The 22,377-nt window shown below is 41.4% G+C and overlaps 1 protein-coding gene across 4 annotated transcripts in view; it reads right to left on the bottom strand.

The window, feature by feature from the left end:
• The window catches only part of JAK1 (Janus kinase 1), a 62,617-nt gene that overhangs the window by 22,478 nt on the left and 17,762 nt on the right, over positions 1 to 22,377 (bottom strand). For 2 of the 4 annotated variants that reach the window (XM_080407243.1, XM_080407246.1), the window contains exons 2-4: positions 8,122 to 8,201; positions 7,056 to 7,254; positions 4,715 to 4,838 (exon numbers count right to left, since the gene is read on the bottom strand). In XM_080407243.1, the coding sequence (XP_080263369.1) occupies positions 4,715 to 4,838; positions 7,056 to 7,254; positions 8,122 to 8,127 (329 nt within the window). In that variant the 5' untranslated portion in view covers positions 8,128 to 8,201. Of the gene's footprint in view, positions 1 to 4,714; positions 4,839 to 7,055; positions 7,255 to 8,121; positions 8,202 to 16,737; positions 16,853 to 22,377 lie in introns of those variants that run through there. The other 2 variants (XM_080407244.1, XM_080407245.1) reach the window with 2 other exon arrangements.

The raw sequence follows: 22,377 nt of genomic DNA, 5'->3' as shown, positions 1-22,377 counted from the left end.
TTGCATTCCAAGATAAAATGACTCATCTAAAGGGCTAGCAAGACTTCAGGCCTCCTCTTCTATCGGCACCAAAGCAATGTGCAGGGCAGAACTGCCATGAGTACCTCCCCCACAGCTGGAGCAGGAAGCAGCACGATGCCTCGCTCCCTGGAATGTCTGCTTCCCTCTGGTTTTGGATGGAGCTGGTGAAAAAAGCACTAATTCAAATCATCTGGTCTTCAAGGGACACAGTTGATCTTCTGTGTATATTGCAAGCAAGCTTTTTAGCCACATCTGTATGCAAGGCTATTTAACTGAAAAGCTGCTAAAGGAGTTGGCATCTGCTGAAAAGAATTGAAATTCTGGAGCCTCTCTTTGCACCTTTTGAGAAATCTTTGCCTAAATTATTACGGAAATTTGTGTTTATCTGGGTTCTATTAACATTTTAAATAAAGTTTAGTTAAATCTGGTTTGAATCAATGTGCCTTGTGCAAAGGTTCATGCCTTGCATGTGATCATGTACTACTTACAATTAAAAGGCCACAGCAGAGCAGACCTACGCAACTGCTAAGTAGAAATGATTTCTATAAGAATACGTCCATCTAATTCCAGAGGAGCATTCAGCACCAGCAAGAGCAAACCATGCACACACACGTGTGTGTGTGTCTGTCTGTCTGTGTCTCTCTGCATTAATACAAAGGGAGATGTAAAATCAATGCTTACAAACATTATGGTGCAGGACAACCCGCATGCAAACGTGTGTGTTTTAAAGTTATGTGACTATCTTTGTGATTTGACTCTGAACAGAATATGAGTTCATGGATTAAACCCCAGTTCTGCAGTGGTTGAGGTTGGTGTGTACCAGCCTCAGTCCAGAGTCAGGGTCTTCAAAAGCAAAGCAAAATTGGCACTTTTACTTCAGCATCATGTCTTTTAATCACACGTAGTTATCTGCACAGTAAGTTGACCATTCAACTGAAGAATTACGTATCAAATTATACTTTAAGAGGTGAGACTTTCTGTACTGTGTTTCTGTACATCTTTTCTTTTTGGTAAGTTGTTTTTAAGTCCCCCAAAAGCACATGTCTATAGCGTGAGTAGGAACACCAACACACAACTACACCAAAAATTCCTGACAAGTACTGTAAGGTAATGCAGAACTCCTTTGGTTGAAGCATGAAAAGCAGAGCAAAGCAAATCCTTCTGCCTCCAGGAAATACCTTGTTTTCATATGCTACTTTATAAAAATGAGTAATAATTAATACCTCACATTCTTTTGTTATTTCCTGAAAAGAATTATGGGCAAGGCATTGCGTATTGTTTGTAACTGAGAGGAGAATTTACTCCTTCCCCGTTTAAACCACATCAATTAAGACACTTAAAATTTACAATAAAAATTGTTTGAGGAACCATATAAATAAAGGACAGTCTCTGTCTTGAACAGACTGATGGACTTGTGACAAGGGGGAGACAGATTATTACTATTCCATTTTCACAAACAGAAACAGGAGCACAAGCTTTCCAATTCAGAAGTCCTGCAAATGGGCTGGAGACTGAGGGCTCCTGTGTTTCAGGAGCATGACCTACTCCTCCTCCTTTAGAGCATTTTAGCCCAGGGAGGCACCTGCAGCATGGGTGAGAGACAGCCAGAGGGATTTTGGGAGTCAGCCCGAGCGGGTCACCCCCGGTGGAAATGCTGGAGGGGGAGCTGCTGTTCTCTTTCACCTACAGCAGCTGTGATCATCCCTCTTACCAGAGCTTTCAGAAGCATTTCTTTGGGTCCTTTCTCCACACCAAGAAACACTGCTACCTCTGACTTAAACACAATGCAGCTATGGAACAGTTAAACTCCTCGTCCACCAGCTGGTGTGCTAATTAGACCAGAGCATTACAAAATATTGTGGTTTCGTATGTTGTAGACTTTTTTTTTTTTTTAAGCTTGAGGTAAATGAAAGAAGTACAGTGCTAGTTAAAAAGTTTCTTGAGAAAACGAAGTCCTTTTAAAATATTACCTAAGTACAGCAGCTGGCACAGATTTGATGGGGGCAGGAGGAAGACAGGAAGTCCACACAATCAGAAACCAAATCTAAAGCTTTCAGCAGTGGGAGAGAAACCAATCATCTAAAAACATTTGAAACTACTCAGTCACATACCTTCATTTTATATATATTATTTCAATAGGACACGACTAAATCAAATCTATCAATGTAATGAAATTTCAAACATAAGGTTGTCCACATAAAAATGATTTAGTCTCTAAATCGCTAGATACAGTCTAATACACTGCACTACTGAATAAGCTCAGAGCATTTTCCTTTTTCAAGAGGAATTCTGCTCTTGCAGAGCTCAGAATAAACAATAGTCATTTAGAGAACAATTTCACAATCCAGTATTGCTCATAATTTTACAGTGCTCTGCCCTGCTCTCTAGTTCAGATGCCCAAGCCAAGATACACAACAGATCAGAAATGAAAGAAAGAAAAATACCACTTCATCAATACATGACAGTATTCTTAGGGAGATGGGAATCTTTAGATTTTAGTGCTTAACTCATATAGGCTCTTCATAAGTGCATGTGAAATTATTTTAAATACATATTCTTGGCCCAAAGTTTGCCAGTTTTACATGGATGAAGTACATCTGACAAAAGAGACATCCTTGCCAAACTTTAAATCCCAACTCCAAAGCTCAAAAAAATAAACCACCAAAACTTTTTAAATAGGGAAAGCAGAGCATTTTCCATAGCTTCATTCTATAAAATGGTAGAATAGAAAAATTTCCAGAAAATAAAGTTCAACATCAATTTTGCCTATATACCTATCAGCTGATAAGAGTTACAAATAGTCAAAGAAGGATTATAAGGGGGAGTTCTTCAAGCAGTTTTAAAGAAGGTGGCATTTACCCACTATGCAGGTAAGATGCAGTAGGAATGAAAGAGTACCTGGAGAGAGCTCTCACCATTCACCCAAAGCAGAAACATATGGACACCAAACACAGCAGAAATTATTTTTTAAGAATTGAGATAAAACCGGTATCATACTTCTAATTAGATAAATTAAATTCCCACAACTACACTTTTAAAATACCACTTTCTTTTTACTGAAAAAAAGCAGACCACATCAAAGAATTTCAGTATCAGGGGAAAACACCCCAGACTCACATTATACCAAGAAATTTTATTATTATCTAGTATATGGTTAATCTGACCGATCTCTTAAAGCAAGAAAGGGCACTGAATGCTCTGTAAGAGGCCATCAGAGTCCTCAGAGCTTCTTGTGGAGTCATTACTCTACGGTGTTTTATTTGCCAAATCACAGCTGTTTAAATCTGAGATTAGACAAGGTTAAGTCATTAACACAACTAAAAGACTGTGTTAAAGAAAAGACTATAATATAATAGCTGTCAGTATTATAATTACTTGAAAAGCAAAGATCTGTTTGTTGACTGCCAGTATTTTTGTCTGGCACAAACATAATCAGAATCGCAACCTTACAATTCAAAGATCACCTTTTCAAAGCTGTCTCTTTCTATCTGTATAAGCAAAGAGGCTGTTACTCTCTAACAAGCCTAGAAAACAGTTTGGATGCACAACCTGAAGTTTATACATGCCGATCCCCCCCTTAGCATGTACAAGGGACAGTCATGTTGTCTAACTAGAGATTATCAGAAAAAAGACGTTAAAATGCACACAGCTATATTACCACTTGAAGTTTTTTCGCTATAGCACAAACTGACCATGTATGTATTACGTTTTAAGGCAAAGAGGGAATATTATGTAGAAGCTTATTTTCTTACAGTTGTACCTTGAAGAATCGACAGAAATGATCTGTGGACTTGGTTTAGCAAGATGGGTAAAGTTTCTAGATAATTATTCCTGGAAGCAAAGTTTATTCCACATACTTTTCTCCTATTATCATACACTTAATGCTCGAATTAATGCAAGAAGAAAAGTCATAACAAAAATGAAAAGAAGGCGGCAGTATAATGTGCAGAAATAGATTTCTGTCAAATCCTAAAAGGAGGGCATGCTTCCTTTAGCTACAGTATGTGAGAGCGCTCAACAGTTGTCAGCATTACTGCTTTCATTTCCCAGTGGATGAGGGCTGCTGTACCCATTCAGCCCCAGCAACCTCAGCATGCTATGTGCTGCATTTTAAGGACGCCACCTGAAGTTCAACCTGATGGTACATGTCAGGTAAACATCTTGGGAACAATGGTTTCTACTTTCTGATGCTTTCTACAGTCTAGTGCATGCGACTCACAGTGAGGTCATGCTGATTCCCCTACAGTCCTAGAGAATTTCAAAAGTAATAGCATGTTGCTTTCTCCTTTCAAGTTCATTGTAAAATTCCCATTAACTTCAGTAGGAGTACAGTTCACTCTGAACACTTCAAAGTGTTCAAAGGCAATTGAAACATTCAAAATAGTGACATAATAAAACAATGTTTTCCAGCCATTTTCTTCAATTTACCTTTTCGTTACTTCAGTCACCTACAGCTTTGTGAATAAGGGTTCTTGTGGGTTTTCAACTTCTGGGGCTTTTTTCAATAGCAAAGATGAAAAAAAAATCAGGAGACAAGACATTTTAAGCTTTTACTGTTCATCTCTTACCTATGCTGTGAAAAGCAAGCTGCTTCTTTTGGTTTTGCTTTCCTGCTTCTTCAGTGAGTTCAGTAGTAAGAGTCAGAGCATCCACATACAGTTAAAGAATCATATTTCAGATGTTTTGCACTTACCTCATTCGATAATGAAGCTGGTGTGATGTTTTTTCATCTATCTTGAAGACCTGGTTTGGTGCATACCAGAGTCTTTTGTTTTCATCATACAGGGCAAAGAGATTATGGCACAGAGGAGATATAGCTGTCAGAGAAAAGTAAACAAATGTATGAATCGCATGGCTACAATACATATGTGTGTCCCAATAATACAAATGCGTAAATATCTGATCTTGCAAAATAGACCATGAACAGAAACTGATACTAGGATTAGTTTAAAACAAACATTAGAAAGTTATTGTTAAAGTGGAACTGCAAACTGCACATTCGTTCACTCAAACAGATTTATCATGTATTAAACAGTGTATCATTTAAGCTACTTCTAACATTAAACTTACTCTGAAATCCTGATTTTGCCAAAGGTCTGAACTTAAGAGGAAACGACTTAAAAATCTCCACTTTTTCCAGACGACAGAAACGGGTGTTTTAACAAAACGACTCAAGTGATACCACAACTTTGTTGTCAGTTTTATTTTATTAATAAATTTTATTCCCCTAGTTGAAAAAGAAGGTTTTAACGAAACAATGAAAATCCCCTTCTCACTAGCAAACAAGCAGAATCTTTCCATTCTTTGCTAGTTCAACAGAGGGGTTTCCAATGAAGAACAGACTTTGAATTGTATGTCTAGGCCGACCTGCTTTAACCTTTGTATTTACATCATCCCAAAGAAAAACAGACCATGGTATGTTTACAAGTCTACCCTTGTTGTAAACCTTGCTTTGGTTTCCTGCTCCACAGGAGGCAGTACCTTTTTACGAAAGCAGCCAAGTAGTTCTGCTGCAGAAAGCACTTTAGCATGTGCTTAAGTGTCTTTCTGAAATTAGGCCAAGTGCAGAGCACTTTGTTGGGGTCCTGTGGAATTCAGTGAAACTCTATATTGTGAATTGGGTAGAGACAGCAGAAGGGAAGAAGAGAAGTCAAGGGAATAAAAACTGAACAGCTTAATTGCAAAGTTCACAGAAGGTGGTGTTGGGCAGCCGTTGCCTTCTGCCAGTCAACAAGCAGTACAGAAATGCCATCGATTGTTTAACATTCAAGTTGTGATTTACAGCAGAGACCAGCATCACAGGCCTGCTGAAACAGGTAAGACTTTCGTACTTCACTGCCATGTGCTGTGGACTTAGTGAAAAGCAAGAGAAGGCAGAAAAAAGTTCCTTTAAGGAAAGCTCACTTCAAGTAATTTCTTCAAAGGTTCTAAACTTCCAACAGAAATTACTGGGAGCAGCTGCACAGTGTGCGGGTTCACACCCATACAAACAGTAGAAGATCACAGCTCTTCCATGCTGACAGAAATATGTGGGGTGTCAGTACTCCTCATTTTCATTAAAACTATTCAAAAACAACAAAAGTACTTATTTGATGAGGTTTGTCCTGCAGATTCCCATCATTCCTGCCTTTCCAATGGAAAGGAAGCAATTAGGTAAAATGAACGAAAAGGTACTCTATGTCACAGGCATCAAGACGACACGGGAAAAGAAAATATTTTAAAGCTGCAGGAAAACTTAAGCCCAGTTTGTCCATTTAGACAGCCAGATTCACCACTCCCACATCAGCTGAGTAATAGTGTTCTGTGAAGCTTGGGAAACACAAACTTGGGATCAGGGCAGGAAAGAACTGTAGCATCATAAATAGAAAAGCACACTGGTTCATGAGGCTCAAACATAGATTAAATCCACTAATTCCAGTAGAATTACATATATGTTCAAACATTTTGCTGAGCCAAGGACCACAGTAACAAAGCAAGGACTTTTCATTATACGCTTACGTGTTACCACAATGGTGTGCAGTTCAGGTGATCTTAACTGTTGAATAACTCTGCAAAGGGGTGTCAAATAACAGAAACCTAAAAGCGGAAAGTAGCAAATAGGTTTTGGGTTTGGTTTTGTTTTTTTCATGAGCCCTCTCCAAAAATTTTTATAACATAGGACAGATCCTGACAGGTTTACCAACTCCTGTGCAAAGTAAAAGCCGCTTTGTGTTAACTTATTTGTATATGGCGTCTCCTTTTAAAAGAAACATAAATACCTCACCCAAATTAAAGAATTAGTACCTGTATCTGCCAGAAACCAGGGTGGGAGATCGTCACTTTAGGTGAACCTCAAGACAGTCTCTGCCACCATTTCTTCCATTCCAAGCAGTTTAAGAACTGCACAAACAGACCCTTGGCAAAAGTTTCCATCCTAGACTATATAACACGCACATTTCTTCTACAAACATTGACTTACATGCAGAGAAGGATGCATCACTTTCGATACTGTCAGGCCTTGCCACTGAGAACTTACATAAAATCCAAATACTCACAACACCTCTTGGCAGCTATAATGCACAGCTCCTCCGAGGTAAACTCGCCACTGGTGTAACAAATGGGATTTTTATCTTGCACGTATAGAAGTATTTCTAAACCCTGATGCTGAGCTTCCAGGTTTACTTCACTCTTCTTTGTGCTCCTCATTTTTGCACAGAAAGCCATGGCCTTGCAATCTTCCTTTACATTTAGATACTGAAAGTGGAGGAAAAATAGTTAAGGAAAACGTGAAGCAGAGTTTGAGTATTTATCAGAACACAAATCCATTGCTGATGAGGCTGCTGTACACTATGATGGGCTAGGCACAGCGCATCTCAGAGTCTTCACACTGGGAACCTGATTACTGAAAATCAGGTCCCCCTTTCACAAACGAGGGGAGAAGTGAAAAAAGAAATGTCGATATTTATTCTGTTTCTGGTAACTCTGTTCCAAATAATTCCCTTCTGTTCTGGTGGTTCCATAACTATTCTAGGAGGTTTCTCTTCTGACTGTAAAGCAGGAATAACTTTCACATCCTTAAGCACCTAACTGGCTGAAAAACAATACTTGAGGCTTGGTAATATAAACAGTACAATTTATATTTCCTTAAAACGAAAAAAAAGGTAGCTTCTATTTTTACTGTCTCCTTAACAGCTAAATATTTTTGATAGTTTTCTCCCCTCTCACTCTTTGTTTTTTAAACATCTGATACTTGATGTGTCATGATGAAAAGAGCTTTACTGGAGAGTTAGGTTTTTATTATTACTTCTCTCTCTCTCCAGAAGGAAAAAGTAGCATTAAGTAGGTTTAAACCAATAGCTTTTAGACTGCCAAGAATGCATACAAGACAGCTCTGACTCGAAAGAAAATGCATGTTGCATTTTATACCCAGTGCTTAATAGAAAGAGCAGAAAGGAAATAGAAGAACACACACTCCAGGTATTACAGGGTCTGTGTTCCACGTTTTACTAAGCCTTTGCTCAATTAATAACAAAAACCCAAACCACCAATTCTATAGTTTATAAAATCAATCCTCCCACCGAAAAACAAACAAACAAAACCAAACCTCAAAAGCCAACACACCTGCATTTATGTGACTGTCTGATCCTCCACACAACTGAAATGGATTATCTTCACACTTTCCAAAAGCAACTTGACTCTGGCTGGAAAAAAAAAATAATATTGTCAAGAATGGCTTTGTACAGTTTGAGGCACAAAATATATGGCCTGGCTGATAAAATGCCACTTGAAATCCAAGGGAATCTTTCATTTAATGTAACTGAGATCCAGACCTAGTCTCAGCCAAAGACAGTCATAGCAAGTGTCTAGGAATCTATGTAAGTCTACTGATTTCTTTTGACTCTTTGGATGCCCTGATGGAGATGCAAACAAAAAACAGGGGAAAGCCTTGGTTATTCACTGGGGTTTTTTTCCTATTTTCAGAGCATTAACCATCAGTTTGGTGTTGCAGTCATTGCAACCTTTAGCTGTGACACCAAAGAAGCTTTCTTTTCTTTGCTCTACTTCCTTTGCGGCTTTTGAAGTCACTTCATTCTTCACATTTTTAACTTCATATTGCTAATTCCAATTCTTCCCTAGTCTCTACTGTGTCTTCCCCTTCAAATTATTGTGGTTTTTTTCTTTATTTTAGTCTCCTTTGCCCTATGAAAGGTGCAGAGCCTTGGGTGGGATGCAGAGAATAAGGAAGCTACTCAAGGGAGCATCACTGCAAGGGTTGTATTTCTGTCAGAGGAACCTTGTTCACAAGGAGCACAGCCCATGTCTTCAGTGTCTTCAAGCAGCACAGGCACCTTCCAGGAGCCTACGGGGGGGGGGGGGGGGGGGGGGGGGGGGGAAACGGTGTTAAGCCTTATCTAAGGCTTAAAAACACCACAAACCACCTCAGTATTCTGGGGCTGGTTTGCAAAACTAGTCCCACCCAAAGTTAGAGGTTATCCTCATCACCTGAAGCAAACCAGCAAAATAACAATACCATCTCTTTTTCTTTTACTGGCAGGCATGACAGTGCCTCTATTTAAAGCATTATCTAATACCAGGCATGGCTGTTAAAATCAACGAGACGCTACAGGAATACTTAAGAAGCAGGTGGGGAAAGAGTGGGGATTGTTAAGAAATCTGTCCTGATTGGTAAGAAGTCCTGATGGTAGAGCATGGAGCATCAGTGAAAGCACTGGCATGCTTGAAAGGCATGGGTGATGTTTCCTTCCAAGGACAGACAGGCTGCTCCTCTCCTAAGGAATGGGAATAAGCCAGATGGGGAAGGAGTCTGGACTACTTGAAGAGAGGAAGGATGTGGGACTCTCTTCTGCATCTGCAGAGAGACTCCTGTGCTCTGGCCCTGGTCCCGCGTCACTGTCCATCAGCCACAGCTCCATGCTCTCAAGTGAAAACTATTCCACTTGCTTCTCCTGGCATAGTCACTAACGAAGAGCAATGGCAAACTAAATGTGACAAAATGTGCCTGATCTAAACCTGACAGTACTGCTGGTTTGGTAAACATCACCCACTACTCATCTGAGGGTGAAAGACTCCTCCATTTGTATTCTCCATCCCCACCTTTTTCTCTTCTCTGCTATCTCTGCCAAAACGTACTTGAACTAAATGTGTATTGTTTTCACTGCAACAGCATTAGGCCTTAATCTGATATAACAGAGTTCGATGAATATTGATTTACAAGCCTTACACTTAGACAGGAGAAAAGTCTGACACTGCTGCACAAGCTTCCCTTGTGCTTGGGAAGTGCCCAGCAAATGTGGTAACATAGAAAAAACCCCACATTTAACAGCACAGCACACATTTACAATTAAATTGAATGTTCCTTCCATCCGTGCCACTTTAATGCTAAATCTGAGTTTCCAGACACATTCCTCCAGCAGTAATATGGGGAAGAAGTAATTGAGAGCATGATTACTGCAACATGCAGACAAGCCAGTAATTATTTCTGCACAGGACCATAAAAATTAAACACAAAAGGCTACAGATATTAGCTTTAATCTAATTGAAAACACTCTCTTTTAAACATTTTACATGGCAGGGGGGTTGGAACCAGATGATCTTTAATGTCCCTTCCAACTCAAACCGTTCTATGAAACTCAATATATTTTAATGTCTGTGTGGGCATAACAGTAAAAAGATCGTCCAGATGTTTTAAAATGTGAAGGGAAATATAAAACCATTGCCTTCTTGCAGATTCATAAATCAAAATTGTTGCTTTTCAACATAAGTTCTCTGGGTTTGCTTAGTAGTTTGTCCTTTTGTTTCTAATCGCAGCAGCAATTCCCAGAATACAAAAAGCCTTAAGCACTTCATTTACAATACACTTCAGGGGATGAACCAAACAAACCAACATCCAATCTCTAACTTAATATTTACAAACAGATTTTCCAGATATTCCCATGCTCAATGTCAGGAATTCACCTTTTTAAAAATGCATCTTAATCTTCCAAAAAGCATCCTTTGAACAAGACACATTCCTGCTCTCTCTTAACAGTAGCATCTCTTACCAGTCCTACACATTAATATTACATACATACAGGTGATGGCACCCAGTGCCAGCCGGGCCAGCACTACGGCAGCCCTTTGCTCCTCCAGACCCAGCTGCCTGCCAGCACATACAGGCAGCCATGGGACTGTCCCCTCTGCAAGGCTCACCCCAGTCCCATGTGCATGACTCAGAGCTCCCCATGGCCATTACATTCAGTCTCTTGCAATCTTAGGCGTCATGTTACACAGCCCTCATGCTTCATCTCAGAAATCTGAAGGGGATATTTATCCTTTGCCACTTACAAGGTTTCAGAGCCTCAGCAGACCATTGTTTTGTGTATCTTCTGCAGATTATCTCCCTTGCTTATATTTCCCTGATGAACTTATAGACACCAGCTGGATCCCTTCTCAGGTTGCACTTTGCTTGGCTTGTGCCATGTTCCACTGGTCTCTTCCTGCACAACAAGCTCCACTTTCCCCTGCTCATTCTTGCAGCACTTCCCAACACTTCACCCATCCTCCTTGAGCAGCACTGCTCCAGGGGACTTAGCATCGGATGACAGGGATACTGCTGGGAGTAGTCTGACTGACAAGACAGAATATGCACTTTTCAGAGTGTGTTTTTCTTCTCATGGGGGAAACAAGTCTTTTGCAACGCATGCTGCAAAACATTTCTGGGAAGGTTGGATGGCTTTACTCAAGATACCACTTGGTATCTTCACCTCAAAAGCTGGTGCATTATAGCTTTTCAAGCACTCCCCAAAGCAAAGGGTTTCTCTGGCCATTTAAAGTCCTGACCAACATATACACACATACCTGCCACCTTCTGTATTTCATTCATAGAGTAACTTCGCTGGCTGTCAGGGTGAACAAATCCCCAGCCCGGTGCACTGCCAGCAGAGGGGGACAATGACTCATTCTTCATGCAAGGTTAACAACCACAAAATCAGTGATTTTGGGTGCACACAGGCACAAAAACAAAACCATGCACCCACAATTGCCAAAACTCATATCTAATTTCTTTGGACAAGGTCAATGAACAGATCTGGAGCCCACAGAAAGTATTTTTTTCTCATACACTGATGAAGCTCCCGCAAAATTTTGGTATCAGAAAGATGAAAAGTTAAAAAATAGGGAGAGGAAAATCTAAAGACAGGTTGTTCAAAATTAGTTTGTTTCTGTTGGCTATTAAACTATTCATACTTAATTAAATACCTGGAAGAGAATAATAGTTGGTAAAAATTCAGGTTCCTGCCTATGACTTGCCACAGACAAGATTACCTTAGTAAAAGCAGAACGGTTCAAGCCCAATAGTCCCAGCATTTCTAAGGAAAAAAAAACCTACAAATGTACAACACTATTAAATGACCCCTTTAAACTTTTGCATGCCTCAAAAATCAAACAAAGAAAAGGCAAAGGCATAAATTAAATACTTTAGAAACAACTGCAAATCTTCCTTGAACCAGAAAGAAGTTAAGCCACTATTGTGGAAGGAGAAGCCTGGGAAAGCCAGCCTGGCTCTGAAGCCTCCTGTGAAGCTGGAACATCTGCACCCGGTCTGCCAAGAGTCCCCCTCTAAAAAAAAAACCTCGAAACACAAAAAGAGCTTCACTTGAATAAGGAAACAGAGGATAAAACTGTCAGCTGGGAGATACTTCAAGACATCTGATACCAACAGAAACTGGCTACAAGCGCTAATGGGCATTTTTAAGAAAACTTCTCACCCAAGTTGGAACAAGGCAATGGATGTCACACAGCTTAGGCTCCCCATATGAGTAGACAAAGGGTTTGTTGAGTTTTTACCCCAACTCAGTTTTCTTGCTGTCACTGGGACACACTTAATTTTCTCCCAGCAGAACTGCTGCAATTCCCAGAAGAAAGGCACTGCAACGTGGAGGAGATGCAAGCAGAGCTGCTGTGCCTGCCAGGAGAAATGCCCTCAGCTCCCCTGAAAGGTGCTGCCTATGCCCGCTGGACCCCCGAGACCCGGCACCCTTTGTTTTCCACTCATAAAACATTTTAATGGACCACTGAAAACTACGAAACCCAAAGGTTTTGAGAAGGAACTCCCCAGCACACATCCATGCTTATCCTGAGGTAAACCTGTGCACTCAGACCTGCTTGGATTTAAAATGCAAGTTTTGCCTCCTGCTCGTTATGGGGAGTTCTGACAGGAAAACAAGACTCCAGCTGGTGCTGCTGACCTCCTGCGCCAACCCTGCTACACCACTGCCTGTGCTGTCCATGCTTCCACCATAAACAAAGATCATGAAAGCAAAATGCAAAGATGGAAGGTCTGTTCTGGGGGCAAAAGTCCCTAAAATGTGAAGAGAGGAAAATCCCAGATAAAATCTGACCAAACCAGAAGTCAGTTCGAAGCACCATTTGCAAGCTCTTCCTCTTTTTTCCCCCTTCAGCCAATTCAGTTTCTGGTTTCATGACTGTGACAGAGCCAGGGGATGTTTATGATTGCTTATGGCAAGAAAGTAACAGGCTTTCCTTAAGCCTGCAGGGCATGGCATTTTTGTAGTATTCATAGTTTATGTCAGCCCAGAAGTTCTCTATTAGTATTATTTTTTTCAACATACTAGTAAAGAAACTTGTCACAGCCCATTCAGCATGGTACATGCATCTAATCGAGCATAACCTATCAGAGACTCATTTAAAATAAAACCAAACACTCTCCTTCATAAATTTTAACAAGAGAAAATGACAGGAATGATATGACAGCAAGGAGTGAAGCAGCAGTTAAAATCCTATTTTACCAAAGGAGCTATCGAACCTCTGACCAAGACCCTCCTACAGCAGCCCTGGGAAGGCACAACACACCACCACAGCAGGCAAAGATTGGACCAGTCTCGATTAACTAAAGCTCACTGGAGAGAAAAAGATAAAAACTTTTCATTATAGAGTAGAACATGACCATACACAGAGCTCCTTCAGGTCTAAAACTGTTGTCCAAGTAAATCTGAGGACAGCAAAAAGCTCAGCGCTTCCCTCTCTACTGCCTACAGTACCCATGTCATCTTCTGACCTGTGGATCTGCTCGTAAAATCAGTGAGCTAACTGCTGCTAACTCAGCTCTTGACACTCCCATTCGTTAATAACTAATACTTTGGGATTAAATGTAATAACTACTATCAGTGCTCTTTTCTGGGGATGTTTCTTTCTGAGTCATACTGAAGAAAAAAGCTTTTAAAGTATTATTCCTGGAAATTCAAGAACACAAATGCTACAGGACAGAACGAGGCTGCTTTTTAAATTGTATTTGGGTGTTTTCTGTGGGTATGCAATACTTCGTCACCTTTATGTATGTGATCACATGCTATTTTTTTCCACAGGACTCTGTCACTGAATGTACAATTTAGTATTAATCTATTTTATTCTTTTATTCAGACTGATCTCACCACATGCTGTTTACCTTTGCCCCAAAACCAGAATTACTAATTCCCCTTGGGTTTTTCTATAGTATTCATTCTGCGATATGACTGATCTATGTTGTAAAACTTTGTTTTAAAAATTGGGCTGAGAGTGCATGTAATGGAAATTTTCAGCAAGGATAGTTAGGTGCAGCGAAGTTCTTCAGAACTGAAAAACAGGGTGTATATGATCAGGTATGTCAGCCAGCCTTCATCACTCGCACGCTTATATTAACAGATGTTATATATTTCCATTTTTAGCAATCTAACTGAAAAGCAGAGGAGGCAGACGGCAGACTCCTGTTGCGTTCACTTACTGACTGCTTCAGACCAAACCCAACGCTTTACAAACCCACTCAATTCATTGTCACACTACAAGAACTAACCATGCTTGTTTCCTGTGCTTTTCCACTGCAATTTCAGCTACTTCTCTGAATTTTGTGACGTCACCTATGTGGGAAGAAGTTTTTCAGCTTGCTCTGAAAGCTGCGTGTTAATCTACCACCTTTACTGTCCCACCTGTAACGGCTGTTGCAGATGCGTCAGCATGCATACAAGCACAATCACACTGTTCTTTCTTACCTAATCTTTCCAGCCTGACTGATGTTCCTTTGGATATGGATTGGGCTTCTACAGCAACCAACAATTTTTATAGCTTGTTTCTAAACTGTAAATGTGTACCTAATTCTTTGTCATCCACAATTTCTGGTATAGTAACAACTTTAAATCATACAATTCTTGAGAAGCTTACTAGCTGTTACTATATCCTTGTATAGTCCATACTAACCACTTTTCAGCTAAAACCATATCAATTTCCTTGGAGGCAAACTTATTTACACATCAAGCTTCAAGCCGTGGAAACGTACCAAACAATTACATGATTGTTATGTAATTACCAGGTAGCCAATACTCCAAAGCCTATTACATGCAAAATAGATGGAACTTCTTTTTTTTTTTCCCCCCTCCCACAAGCCAACCATCTGAAAAAGAGCTTTATTACTAAGACTGATGCTAATAGGACTGAAGGGAGATTCCACCCTTAAACAGATTTACACAGACAATCTGGTTTTATTCCTGCCTGGGACACAGCATTAATGATCCTTTTCTTTCCTGTATGTTCTCCTCCACACCACTCAGCTATGGTCCCCACCCTGACCCTGCGCTAGCACACAGCTAGCAGTTTGCACCTTTCAGATGTGATGCAAGTTTGCTGGCAAAGACCCACGTCATCTTCCCAGCAACGAAGCACATCTTCAGGAAACGTGGCCTCTTCCTGGTGGCACTGCACTGATTTAAGGGGTTTCCTGAAGTTCAGTTCAGATGTGTGGAAAAATCTTCAGGAAAATCAGTCAGTGTGGTAAAGACGTCCAAATCCACGTTCTCTTGAAAGAGAAAGTCTTAAGGGTGTGCAGAGCTTGCTCTTTCTGGGCTTACCTGGCAAGTGGTCCTCGTCAGGTCACTAGAACTGAATGTGGCAAGACTACGCACATGCTCTTTGTGCCCCAGTTCAAAGCTAAAACTTCAGTGAAAGCTAATAGAATGAGCCTCACAACTGGGGCAGGCAGAGAGCACTGCTGATACACAGTAACTCTTTCAACTCACGAGTCTTTGGTCCTATGCCCAAGCCCAAAGTCAGCACAGCTCTAAGGTCTACAAGGAGGTGCTGAACCCCAGGGAACGGCTCTGCCTTTTCCAAGGGAGGAAAACACACTAGTCACTGCACAGATCCATCAGAAAGACAAAGGTGGAAATGAACACAGAACAGAAGAAAAACCACTACAAGACATACAGCATTCTCTGCTGACTGGAAGACTATAGTGGGCTAACATCATCACACAAGTCACTGTGCCGTGCACATATGTGGCAAGAGCAGCTGTCTGGCCAGGATGGTGCTGGGGTTTAGAAGCACAAGGGGGATTCATTGCCCAACACTGTGACAGGATTTCTGCAAACTTCAACACTTACTTTCCTCCTTCACAAAACAACCTAGTAATTCAGGGTCCCTTTGCTCCTTGCATATTTAGGAACTACCAGCAGGTTTCCTAAGCAGGAAAAGCCACCAGGAGGAAGGTGAAGCACTTTCATCATCCACATCTTCCAGATGAAGGTCTAACTGCAGAACAACTCCCCTCTTTAACTGGACTGCAGCAAGAGAGGTCTCTTTGTCCCGCTCTTCCAAGCCTTAAATCTCAGAGATGTCACCATGCTGAAATGTTTTATGAAGGAACCCAACATTTGGGGACTCACTATGCATGTACAGGCTCTCCTCCACGTCCTCCTCACAAGCCCCGTCTTTTATAAGCCACAGTCCATCCCATCTCTACCTTATCCACTTAACTGATTTCATTTGCTCAGCAGTCTGTACACGCAGAGAAGAGAAAACCCCAGGTCCTAGATGTGCCATTCTGGCACCACACTGTTCCACACTCAGCAAGCTTCAGCTGGGTAATTACTCAGACTGAGTGTACCTGGGAGGGGGCTGATTGTACTCCCCTGTTGCAAAACAGGTACAGTGATCACCTCCACAATCCACTGGTGCTCCTCAACAATGGAATCCTACATTTGACTCGCTTTTAAGGAAAAAACAACCTTAGGTTTATTATGACAGCACCCGGATTTCCGATCATGTCTTAGATCTTTAGTAAGAAACAAACCAAAACAAACAAGTAGCTGATGTCTAGCCAAGACTGATGAGACAGCAGAAGAAACACTATCAGCGTGTCTCTTCTGCAAATGAATAGAAGAATAGGATAAATTCAATTACTTGCCCACTTACCCAGCAAATCAGCGCCAGCATTGATAACTAGACTGGGTCTCCCACATCCCACTCTGCAGCCTCTAACATGACAGATAGAATTAGAAACAACAGTTCCTCCAAATACCAACAGCCTGAGTAGGCGGACTTCACACGCTACAGCTTTCTAGTTTGAGAGTATGTAAAACGTGCGAAGGGGCTGGGACATCTTGGTGACCACAGAGCTGCTGCAAAGCTCCCCTCCTCCAAGACTCACCGGCTGTTCACAGACCACTCTAGTAAGGCTCCCCACCAGCACAGCAACCACACACGGTCATTTCCCGTGTTCAGCCCTGTACCCACTTCCTTGAGAGTAGCTACAGATGTTCTTAACCTTTTTCATTTTCAAATTGTATCACAAAATGGAGGCTCTTGTCCCAGTTCTCTCCACCCCCTGCTTCCTCCTCCCCAGAGCTGGGCAGCACTAACTGCACAGGCTGCACATTACGATGGTGGCAGCAAAGAGGGACTGCAAGCATGCCCCATGTCCCTCCCTCTGTCCCCTGTCAGCATCCACCACATGCATGGAGGTCACCTGGCCTCTGAAGTGGAACAGGTGAGAGAGGAGGCTCTGCTACTGCAAGATTTCTTTACCCCAGAGAAGGAACTTGCACAGCATCATCCTGCAATGGGGCTGAGCTGCCCAGAAGCAGTGCTGGCACCCTGAGGAGCAGGAATTACTGATGGCAAAGAGCAACTTCAAGCTGACCATCGCAGTCCTCAGAAGAACAAACTGAAACACTGGCAACTCCTTGCATTCTATCTGGTTTAAAAATAAGTGTCACTTACTTGTTGCCAAACGCACTTAAATCACTTATAAGGGCCTTAAAAGAGTTCTACCAATGTGGTCAACATCTACTCTGCATATGGCAAGATACCTGAATCCCCTAGACTGCTTTATTCACAAAGATTTCTGGTAGTTTCATGCTTCCTGTGGCGGCTTTGCACTTTGGTAAGTGTTTTTTGATGGTTTGCCTTTTTTTTTTCTTTTTAATGTGGTGAGAAGATATTGTTAAAGTTCACTCCTAAGGGCTCACCATTTAAAACAAGACATAAACAAAAGCAAACAAAACTTTACCAGTTATCTTTGCTTCTCTGTTCAGAGCAAACCACCAACAAAGACATCCCCTAACTGACAAACATTCTTTCTATAAAATAGTTACAAACCCATACAATTTCATAGCAAACTCTGAATTTGCTACTGACAGCAAGAGCAATTTCATCTTCAAAGTCTCTTACCCCTCTCTGTGTTCTCTGCTCATCTTTTATTAAGTTAAAATCACACTACTGTAATGCTGGTAGCCCCAGCTGGAACACTGCATGCAATTCTGGTTGGAGAAGGTACAGCCAGATGGCACAAAACAGTCTCAGGTTTAAAGATAGTGTCTCAAATAAAGCCCTTTCTGCTAGGCACTATATATACATAGTTCCAATGCAACAAAGTAAAAAGCTGAGATTTGAAGTGCAGAAATCTCCTTAAACCAGCAGGAGCTCCAGTAGTAGCAGAGGAAGTGCTAATTGTAGCTGCATGGTCCTGTAAGTCATAAAAACTCTGTAAGGGCCATTGCACACAGTAAAACAGAACAAGAACAGGGCAACATGAAAAATTCCAATGGGATTTCAGATCTAAGCACAGATCACCTCTGGTCTTACAGACAGGGTAATCCAATTCGGCAAAAAACTCTGAGGTACAGCCTTACATACAGCTACCAAACAAAAGTCACCAAACAAGTGACCAAACTCTTCATCCTCCAAACTCCTCCAGTAGCAGAGGCAGCACACCTTTCTTTCAGTTAGCTCAACCTAACTGCACAGATCAGTGTGTGGCTATGCTGCAATCAAAACAACTACTGAAACCAAGAAAGAAAAACATGCATCATCAACAACGAAGAACTTTTAGGTGGCACCTCTGCCCTTCAGTGAGAATCCAATTCCTGCAAAACCTGCCACCTGGCAGAGCGAAACTCAGCAATAGGAAGAAACAGAGCTTAGCTTCAGTTTTTCTCTCACCCTCCTTCCTCCCGGTATCTGCATAAGGGAGGAATATGGCAACACCAACTAACCACTAGCACTCACACAGTGTTCCTTCACTGAGGACTCAAGGGGACTCCAGCTGGTCTGTCTACACAGTGTGTAGCCCTACTACCAGCAAAAAAAAAAAAGCTCAACTCCTGACTGCACTTTCATGTCTAGAAAGCTAGAAGCGCTAGACCAAAAAGCAGCATCACCTCTTAAGCGGCATTATGATTTCTGCTACATCATGCAAACCACCACTTAGATTTGAAAACGGCTTGTAGCTCTCCTCTGTATGACTGTAAGCAGAGCAACACCAGCTTTCCCTGCCCATCCCACTGGCCAGCCCACCCCACTGCACATTGTCACACATCATGCAGGCTACCAGAGCACCCTGGACAGTGAGCTACCAATACCTCCATCTAGGGGGAAACTGCTCCTTCATATCAACACATCATTTTTCATTGCTTGTGAGATAATTTCTATTCAGATTTTTCTTGCCAAAGAGTTAGCAAATGTTGCCGTGGAAAGCCACAGCCATCTAAGACCAATTTACAGAAAGACATGAGCTCCACAGTAGCTATGCCAATGCCATCCAGAGCGTTGAAAATCCAATACACTGGCTAGGAAACTAATGGAGAGTTAGTCAAGGTAACATTTCAACCTTGTCTTACTATACCTATTAACTACTGTATTTTGAAGAATCTTTTGCTTTCTGATATACTGGGCTTCATTCTTCTCACTACAGCATATGGCAGTCACCATGTTTGGAAATAAAAGGTGTACTACTGTGCTCAGTAGTGCTAAAACAGTTGACAAATAGAGGGTAAATGTTCTAATGATGGCAGATGTGGCTAGGAGGAGCTATTATTTAAAAACTGAAGGCATTCAGGTTAATGCTCTAATAAACAGTAAGGAAAAAAAAAAATATAAAAATCTGTATCTAGCCACATAGGTATACAAGAGACATGCTCAATGGAGAGTGAATAGTATGGTGTTTTCCGACCCAAAAAGTTCCCATATTGGATGACACTGGTTCACTGTGTATAGAAAAAATGTTCTAAGCTTCGAACAGCAGGAAGAGAGTGACTAGCTTAGCATTTCATGTTCTAAAACCAGCCAACACAAGGAAAAGGCCTCTGACAGTCCCACCTCTGCCTCCATGCATGACGCCTGGGGACAAGACCAATATGCCTGCACAAGACATTTGCATGCTCACAGAAGATCTACTCACCAAACTGTGAGGACCACAAAGTGGCTCAAACTTGCTTTCAGACCTCTCCTGAAAAGCAAAGGCTGGATGTAGAGGTCAGGATACATATGAGTAGGTGGGTTTCAGAATAGGAATGGTCTCTGCAGATAGTTCACCATCACTTTAGCTAACAAGTCCTAATGTCATTCTCCAGACATTTATTTTCTTATCCATGCATGTGGAAACAAACTAACAAGGCATATTTTGCTCAGTTACCAACTCTTCATTGGGTTTTCGCTTGGCTCAAGAGAAATCTCCCAGAACCAAACCCAAGGGGTTGCAGCAGGGATGGGCATTCAGGAAATGCCAGCGGGAAACAAGGCAGCACTGCACCAGCAAACTGCCTGCTTTCTCACACTTCACTACTCCATTAAATGTATCAAATGCATTTAAAAGGCATTTCCTACTGGTTCCCACCAGCATGACAAAGACCCGAAGGAAGATCAGCCCCCAGAAAGGAGAAGCAAAGTCATGTTCTGACATCGCTATTTGAATCTAATTGTATTTTTTAGCTTTTAATTTAAATAACTACTTCTCAACAGTGCAGTATATATCCACTGGCATGCTCATACCCGTGTGTATATTTCAAAGTATGTATATGACTGGAGATGAGAAAGATTTATTGTCATTAAGACGTAATTTTTAATACAAGTGGGAAATACAGTTCTTTATTGCTCATCTGTTGGGATAAACACACATAGCAATTACTTTTTATTATTGACTAATCACCAGAGTGCACCTATATTAATGGTTAGCTGTAAACACATTTATCCCTATTAGTCAGAGGAAGGAACTGTGACTAGTTAATTGGCTCGTCTGAAGCAAAATGGGACACAACACTGAAATACCTCTTCTAATTCCATCCAGTCCATTTTATGGATTTATTTTCAGCTTATTTTTTGTTCTCCTCACCATTTCACCAAAGTTAGAGCTTCTTGGGGCAGGCAGCAGGTCAGCTCACCTGCAAGGTCCCTCTGCAAGGACTGCTGTGCTACACCCTGTAGCCTTACCACCAAGGACTTCTCATGCCTTGTTTCATTCATCTCAAAGGCCAGCCAGGAGTAGCTGCAAGTGTGCAGAAAATAGAAGAGTATGGAAAATGGTGTATACACCGACCTTTAGAGAAAAAGGATCACAGTGATGAAACTCAAAACTGGCTTATTTTTAGTCTCTGCCTGAAAAGCACTGGGATAAGCTCTCATCTCTTCTCTTCAAAAAGCCAAGCACAGTTACACCTCTTCTCCCACAAATGAGAAGCACAGGTTAACAGCTGAAAAATTAGTTTGCACTGACCTTTATTCATCTCAGCCTCGGGCAAATGGTTTGTTAAGAAAGAAGCCGTGCTCAAAACAGGTTTCCCAGCCAGAGCTGAGAGGGGACCCTGGCAATACTTGTACGTTGCCCGGTTTTCCGTATATCTGCCTAAATTCAGATGTCTGCCTTTGACCTAGACACTGTATGCTCCTCTCATTGTCAATCTGGACAATTAAGCCCAAGATGCAAATCTGAAGTAGGTCAGATGAATTTTCTGAATCTTTCTTCTAACTGAGAAGGGATCTCAGACATCTGCATCTAAGCTTTTCTCTTTAAACTAGAGATTCAAAAGCTGGATGAGCAGACTCTCCCCAGGATATACTTGTTTGCTTGCAATTACTTTTATATTCTCAGGCTTTAATGAATCCTTGCATTGCCTACTTTACTTTAAAAAGAGGAGTTAAGCCCTAGATATCACCTGCAAAGTTGATAAAGACATGACATGGTACAGATCTCACCCTAAATCCTTTTTCTGCGATCTCAACCGCAACAAAGACTGGAAAAAAAATCACCATTTTTCAGAGCTGCAGGCTCTTTTCTGCCTAAGAATCACCGAATACAAGTAAATTGGCAGAAGCCACTTGAAACAAGGGAAGCCAATCCATGAAATCCAAATTAAGCTATTTAGAAAGTTGTCTGAGCAGACAACTCAAGCTCTGCTGGATAACAAGGATCCTTGTGCTTCCCTTTGGTGACCAAAAAGCAGCATCTGAACTGCAGGGGCTCTCCAACAGTAGGGTCAGATGCTCCTCCTTCACTCTTCTGGCCTCCTGTGTCCATCCCTATAGATGGTGCTGGCTGTTTTTTCACTTAGATGCACACACACATACATACATACACAGAGTAATCAACTGCTCCTTTCAATGCAAGCATGATGTCAGTCATATCTCAGGTGGTCTCTGGATACTAAGACAGCACACATCCTTCATAGTTTCATACTGATTCTCCCACAGGAGTTCAGAATATGGGACAGCTGTGATGTTATGAAGGCCAGGCTGCCAACTGCTGCAGTTAAAAGTCTTATCTAACAGTTGTTTTCTGCT

This window comes from Falco punctatus (genome assembly GCF_963210335.1).
Source record: "Falco punctatus genome assembly, chromosome: 11".
NCBI lineage: Eukaryota > Metazoa > Chordata > Aves > Falconiformes > Falconidae > Falco > Falco punctatus.
This window is presented reverse-complemented; position numbering and strand designations above follow the sequence as displayed.